Source organism: Echeneis naucrates, chromosome 3 (genome assembly GCF_900963305.1).
Source record: "Echeneis naucrates chromosome 3, fEcheNa1.1, whole genome shotgun sequence".
NCBI lineage: Eukaryota > Metazoa > Chordata > Actinopteri > Carangiformes > Echeneidae > Echeneis > Echeneis naucrates.
The window spans coordinates 22,562,514-22,570,403 of record NC_042513.1 but is presented as its reverse complement, the minus strand read 5'-3'; the positions used below and the strand labels follow the sequence as shown (position 1 = coordinate 22,570,403).

General features: G+C 40.7%; 1 protein-coding gene across 2 annotated transcripts in view; it reads right to left on the bottom strand.

Moving 5' to 3' along the window:
- Nucleotides 1-6,935: 6,935 nt before the first annotated feature.
- Nucleotides 6,936-7,890, bottom strand: part of LOC115040658 (talin-2-like) — a 78,440-nt gene continuing 77,485 nt past the window's right edge. Inside the window, exon 59 of one of the 2 annotated variants that reach the window (XM_029497550.1) lies at nt 6,936-7,770. In XM_029497550.1, the coding sequence (XP_029353410.1) occupies nt 7,642-7,770 (129 nt within the window). In that variant the 3' untranslated portion in view covers nt 6,936-7,641. The remainder of the gene's footprint in view (nt 7,771-7,890) is intronic. The other variant, XM_029497551.1, reaches the window with a different exon arrangement.

Below are 7,890 nucleotides of genomic sequence, written 5' to 3'. Positions count from 1 at the left end.
TTACATGCATCATTCACCAAGGGTGTAACATTGAGTTGGGAAGAGTGAGATTTCCACCTGTGAAGTAGGTCTGAGGATACTGAGGCCCTTGTCAGATGCACTGCCCCTTTATACTGTTTTGTGTTCATGTTTTGTTTTTGTTTTTTTTAAGTCTGGAAGGATTGAATATGTGATCAACTGTAAACTATACTAATACTATTACTATTTAAGGATCCAGTTCTTTACAGTGCTATATACTATTTTGTGGAATAAAAGAAAATGTACCTAACCCTAAGCCAAATTAGGAATATAAACTTCATTTATTTAAGAGGTTTTTCATAAAACTACACTTTTTATTTTTTGACATTTTCCCAACGGAAAAGTTGATATAAGAACGAAACAGCAGTGTTTTTAACAGTTGTTGTTGTCGCCCTAACTCAGACACACAAACACACACACAGTTGTAACCATAAAATACCATATTAGACAACTTTTACAGTTTGTAGTTTGTTCTACCTGGAGGTGCTGTGGATGCACACCCACAGTGACCCGTTATTACCGGACTGAAAGACTGACTAATGACATCACCTTCCATCATCATTATAAATCAGGGTACTTAATGTTTATATCCAACATGTAACTGTTTACTAAATTTGACTCTGTGTTTAATGTTTATATCTGACATCTAACTGTTTACTAAATCTGACTCTGTGTTTAATGATTACATCCGACATGTAACTGTTTACTAAATCTGACTCTGTGTTTATTGTTTATATCCGACATGTAACTGTTTACTAAATCTGACTGTGTTTAATATTTATGTCCGACATGTAACTGTTTACTAAATCTGACTCTGTGTTGCCCCCCAGTTTTCACCGTCTGCTGTAACCATGGCGACAAAGTCGCCTGTTAACCTGGTAGCGAATCTTGCTAACTGGCTGGCTAGCATCAAAGCTAAGACACAACAAAGCAGAAAGTGGAACCAACTTTGGTTCAGTTGACTGAATATTTGCCTTGTATGTGGTAATAGCATAATGTCGGGTAATGTCCCGGTCCTTGTGCGTGTTGTTGTGTCTGAAGCGGTTGAGTAATTCTTCTAAATTTGTGGTCAATATCTTTGTGCTGAAATAAGCCAACAACAATGCCCAATCACGTTCTCTGTTACCTGTCTGCAGCTGGAGCCCTCTCCTCTCTGACGGCGCTACCAAACTCAGCTGTTTCTGTCAAAGATAACGTTTTGTGTTGGGCTTTAATACAAGCTAGGCTAAAGGACGTTAGCATTAGAGCTGGTCAGTTAGCTTACATTACAAGCTAACTGCTCTGTTTCTTACCTTGCTCTATGTTTCTCATCCCAACTTCACCGTCACCACCTTGTTTTAAATATTTGTTTAGAAAATTTCTTAACCCTTTAATTTCTTATTCTCTTTTCTTTTCCTTTCTGATCACCAGACTGATGCTGACCGGTGTGTCAAGCGATTCGGTTCCCCCAAAGTTCCTGTTCCCCTTTACGCTGATTTACTGCTGAGTCGTGCGTAGTTGCTAAGTTACCGTGCGTAGTTAAAGAAGAAACACAAATAGAAAAACAGCAGGGTGTACGGAAAGCGAAATGGAAAAAGCCAACGTGTAGGTTACTGGTATGTTATTTATTATATAAAAAATAAATTGAGAATGCATTTGTTCGGCCATTCATTGTCAATCTTTGTGTAAATGGATGCCAGCTAGCGTAGCTGTGCGAGAGTAGCCTACGTTAAGAAAACCTCACTGCCGGCCGGATCACTTACAATAGTTAGTCGCTTCGAAATGGACTGCTAGCTAACTGGTTAGCATGCTCGGCTGACGAACTGATGACATATAACGTTCCTATTGCTTACCGTTCATTTGGAAACGATGGTGTCCGTATGTTTCATAATTCACGAACTCGTTGAACACAAGTTTACCATTTTAAGAACATACACTCACGACACTCACGACATGCCCATAAAATAGGCTATAGGCTATCTACATAATTATCATTGATCAATCAACCAGTTAAATTGTAGCATATACACAAGAAAAAATCAGCAACAAAGCATAGTATTTATTTACTCATAAAAATTATAAACAAGTCAACAGGCGCGGACTCGGAGCTAAGAAGAAGAGGTCACGTTGGATGCTGGAGCCAATCGCAGCCCACTCTGGGTTTCACGTCATCACGGTCAGGTCATGTGACGTAAATGTGAAATGTTGAAGTAGCGCAAATCGAGCTGCAAGTCGAGCAGCGCTGTGGCGCAGCGGAAATGCTGCCGCCCCGCACCTAGATGGGAGGGGTTCGATTCCCGGCTAGGGTAGGATGTGAATGGATAATGTAATGTAACCCCGGGGTTAGTGATGATAATGTATGTAATGTATATATGATGTAATGTGATTGTATGACTTACTGTAAGCCTAAATGTATGTAATGTTAATATGTATGTATGTAATATGTAATGTGTATGTATGTAAAGGGCCATTCCCGGTGTGGGCACCTGAACGTGTCTACGGAGTTAATTGGTTGCGAGTATTGGACTGGGCTAATGCAGATATGGCGCCCCCCCAGGACCTAAGCCGAACCAGACCAGACGGGCGACGGCACCCCTCCAGGAACGGACCGAGACAGGAGACAGGACGCGTCCACAGACTAGACCAGTAAAGCAAACTGAGATGAACTATTTTAGTGAAAGATTATGTAATATTTCAGTATATATTGTTTTGTAACCCCCCACAAATGGTTTGGTCCATCGCTAAGCCCCGCCCCCATTGGTTACTGTTGCTATGCTAGCATGTTGTCTGAAGTTCGGTAGGAAAATGTCCAGTCAGCATCACTCCAGTGATCAGAAAGGAAAAGAAAGAAGAATAAGAAAAAGGGTTGAGAAATTTTCTATACAAATGTTTTTGACAGTGAATTTGGGACGAGAAACGTAGAGCAAGGTAAGAAACAGGGTCGTTAGCTTGTAACGTAAGCTAACTGGACAGCTCTAATGCTAACAGAAACAGCTGAGTTTGGGAGCTCCATCAGAAAGGAAGAGACAGAGAGGGCTGTAGCTGCAGTCAAGTAACAGAGAAAGTGACATGGGGGTGCAGAGGAATTTATTTAACATGTTGGCTTTATTTCTGCACAAAGATATTGACCGCAAATTTAGAAGAAGTACTCCACCGCTTCAGACACAACAACACACACAAGGACCGGGACATTACTCGTTAATGTTTTGTGTGTGTGTGCAGACCTGTATTCTGTGATGAGGAGTTGGACCGTGTTGTTGTAAGTGATGTCCACAGAAGACATCCAAACTCTGGCTACAAGCTAATGCGTGTTCCAGGTAATAATACGGCCACGATGTATGATGTAGAATGACCCGATTGTTATGAAGAGAAATAATCCAGGTAGGATGAGGATTATACATCATGGCCATGTCTGTAGGTGTTCCAGTTAAGAATATGGCCACGATGTATAAATCCTCATCCTTGTGTGTGTTGTTGTGTCTGAAGCGGTGGAGTACTTCTAAATTTGCGGTCAGTTGCAGCATACATTTGCGCTACTTCACCATTTCACTGCGATTGGCTCCAGCATCCCACGTGACCCCTTCTTCTTTGCTCCGAGTCCACGCCTGTTGACTTGTTTATAATTTTTATGAGTAAATAAATACTTTGCTTTGTTGCTGAATTTTTCTTGCGTATGTGCTACAATTTAACTGGCTGATTGATCAATGATAATTATGTAGACCTATAGCCTATTTTATGGGCATGTCGTGCAAGAGATAACAGATAATGTGTAGGCTTTCAGGGAAAAAATATTTGAAGTGTTCAGTGAATGGATCATTGACTTTCCTATAAATCATGCCCTTACTTGGAACTAACCCAGGGCATAAAGTAATTCCCAACCCAGTTTCCCAAAGTGCGGCCAGGATGAGCGTTTGTCATGTGAGTGTATGTTCTTTATGGTAAATGGACAAACTTGTGTTCAACGAGTTCGTGAATTCTGAAACATACGGACACTATCCGGTGAGTATTTCCAAGGAGCAGAAATATGTTATTGTTATATGTTAATGTATGCTGATACTTGTGGCACATGAGCCATTTTAGGGGCTCCGACTCTGGGTCTTCCGTCCTGACTCTCTCGTTCACTTATGCCATGGCCGCGGTGCAGTGTGACCGGCCTGAGCGTTCCCCTTTAAGCAGGTGGCCTTCTGGGTAATGTGTGACGTAGTCAGCACGTAGCCATGTTGTGTTGTGGGTACGCTTGCAGAGAAGCGTTTGTCCCCCTCTTCGGTGAACGGAGAAGTAACGCCACTGTAAACTTTACAGTCAGTGTGATGAATCTCCTAAAAGTACTGTGTTGTGATGTTTAAGGAAGAAAAGAGCTGAATAAAGCTGGCCCATGTGTTCAACTACTCCACCTCTCCTCTTGTGTTTCTACGAAGCCTGGACTGCTAGCTACCATGGTTACCAGCGTCAACAAGCCAAGCTAAGGTGAAACGAGACTTAGCTTTATAGCTAGCTATACTACCATAAGCTGAGCTAGCTAAAGTGCAGAGCCGCTTCCATTTCTGCCGTCATCTTGAACCTATGAGAAGTACGATCATAAAAGGAGGCAGAGGAGGAACTAGACATGGAGCACACAGCAACACGAGGTAACACACAGCACAACCAGAGACCGGACCCCCAGACCCACCAGAGTTTGAGACTGTGTTCATATAAAAAAAAGTTTTGTACAGACAAGAGAATAGACTAAGTTTGTATACAGCATACTTGCGGTAGTATAAATGATGAATAGTCCATTCTAACTATACTCTTCAGTTCCAAAATATTAAGCGATGAAATCTCTAGACATTCTTTTGTTTGTCTGAAACAAGAAAAAAAAAAAATGGGGATAGTGCCTTAAATGTGGATCATCAAGAAGGAATCCAACGCTAAAATCCATTGAAATGCTTTATTTTCGGTGAATACAAAAAATAGCTTTATTGAGGCCAGATAAATATCTTTTATAATGTACCTTATGACTTCTCTTTACTGTAGTAACTTCATAATTTTATTTGTTAAGGGAGAAAATAAAAAACAAACATACAGAGCACTTCAAATACTCCACATCATTGAAATGCATGACAACATCTTAATGGTGACAGAGCGAAATGTTCTTACCACATTTATCATTCACAGAGGCTTAAAAGCAAAGAAGACCAAAAAAAAAAAAAAAAAAAAAAAGGCCCACCCATAAAATTTTTGACTTCACAACATACAATAAAGCATTTGACAGATTTGACAGTCTGTCCCACTTTAGAAGCACTGTGGTACATGCCTGTGGAATGCAGTACAAAAATGTGTTCAAATATATAATATACATATTGATGGTACATTTTGGTACAGCAACACATTTTTTGACTGGCAGATAGTCCCCCGCCCCCCCTTATAAAGGCCTTACATGTTGCAGGGAGAGAAGGACAAAGATAAAGGGGGGATGCAGCTGGTTAAGCACTTTAGACGAAAAGTACATTAACAAGCGGGAGAAGAAAATGTTAAACCCCCCCCCACCCCGATGGATCCTACATTCCCAAAGAAATCGCTTGTCCAGTAACTTCTACTGACTGATGAGGTGAAGCTGCCAATCAAGCAGACCAGACACTGTATGGGCTACGGACTAAGGCACTAATAAACACTACAGACTTGACTGATGAGCAGTGGACCCCCCCGTCTCTCTCTCTCAATCCCCATTCACACACCAAATACAATACCAGACAACGCGTCTGAATCCAGTCTGTGCTCAGCTGTTCACTACGGTATACAGTCTGTGTGCGGAGGTCAAAATCTCATTGCATCCTCAAAAGTTTGACTCCGTCGCCATATGAACAAGAGATGCAAGTGAAGCGCAAAGCCATGCATTTTCACAGCAGGACCTAATCTTACAATATAGTGTCCTTTTAATAATCAAACACAGCCGGTATGGTATAATAAGACAAGGGAACCAAACACACTACACTCAGTAAACAAAAAGGATTTTTTTTCCTATTGCAGCAAGTATAAGTAGTATATTCAGGAAGGTCACACAGAGCACCCTGAAAGAGGTCAGAGTCTGATGGACAGACGAGAAAGGAGAGAGACCGATCACTGTGTAGTCACTTTTTAACCGAAATTCTTACAAGATTTGATTTGCTAGAATTAGCTTATTCCCATCTTGATTGTTCTGAACTGAATGTGAAATGACTCAAATCATTCCCTGGTGGGGATCGAGTGTTGCCGGCATAATTGTAGAACTCAAATCACTTTCTAAATAAATAATCGAAAGGGCCAAAGTGTTTATTTGTGGGGAGCAGTCCCTTCAAATAAAGCACACAGCGCATAGAAGTGGCACCGGACAGCATTCAGCTGATTCAACAGATCTGAGGTATTTACAGGTTCTCCTAATTTGCATGATGTTGTGGCCAATTACTCTAAACATATAGTTAAAAGTAAAGCACTCATTAACAAAATATCATCCCTATTATTACTTTATGTTTCCAAGGTGTAAAAGATAGCTATACTGCCCCCTTAAGCACCATCCATGTTATTGCATCATGATCAAATTGTTCCTATGTGATTGGAGGCCTCAGTGCCTGACATGATAAGGAATTTAAAAAAAATAAAATAAAATAAAATAAAACTGTTTACGGGGTTAGGGAAAACACATAACATCACTAGTCTGCCCAACACTACCTTCCACGCTTGTGATGTCTTGTATGGAAAAGCATTCACACAGCAACATAACTCTACTTATGTCCAAGCAGCTGCACACGATGAGATGAAGAGAAAATGTGAAGAATGAATTGGAACAACAACAAAAAAAAAAGCCCGCATAAAAAATGACAGCACAGAGAGATATGATGCTCAAATCACTGTCTACATCAGGAGGAAGATTCCCAACAACAACGTTTCATTATTAAAATTTACAGTCATGGTCGGAAAAAAAAAAAAAAAAAAAAAAATCATCAGTATGGAAAATCCTACCTTCCTTCATATTAATGGCCAATGAAGTCATGGCACACCATGGTCACGTGGTTTACATGGTTTAGACAGGTATTATGGTGCCAAATTAGAAAATAATGGCCACCATTCATACAATATTGGAGTACCAAGCTGAAAAAGTTTCGCGCTCTGAGTGAAGTTGCAGTTAAAAGGCCGTTTTATGTCATCAACTGTGATACAATCAATTCTTCATCCTAAAACTCAACGAACTAGAGCTGAAAACTGTAAAACTACGGTAGCTTATGGACGAACATGAGCGTGTATGAGCCGTGCTGTTTGTCCTCAGCATGTCACATTCTGTTTTGGGTTACATCAGTCAAAGTAGTTATGCTATACACGAGGACAAAAAGCAGTTCTTCAGGCAAAAAAAACGAAAAAAACCCACAATCTTTAAGTTGGTTTCAGAAAGTAGTCAGTTCCACACAGTAGTATTTAAAATCTTGCTAGTAGCTGACTGTAAGATCCTCCCATGTGTGTTGTGTTCACTGCAGACTTGGGCTTTACTGGTTTGTTAAAATCAGTCACAACATATCTGACGTTGCTGTAGGCCAAATACCTGTCCATTAAAAAGTACAAGAATCTGCGCACAAACCTATATGTGCTCTTCACGCTGCTGCGAGAGTTTGCAGCAGCGACAGTGAGTTTGATTGATCAGTTGTTGTCTTCTCGTAGTTCACTGGGCAGGAACTTGTACTGCTGCTGTCTGATCTGAGCCAGTTTCTTTCTGGCTTCTTCCAGCTCCCTTTCCTTCCTCAGCATCTCTTCCTGGGCTGCAATAATCTGGATAGAGAAACAATCGACACAGTCATTTCAATTAGTGAATGAAGACCGATAATCCAAATCCCAGTTGGTCCACTTTCTAATGCCACACAAGCTAAGTGAAAATATTACCATATTAAC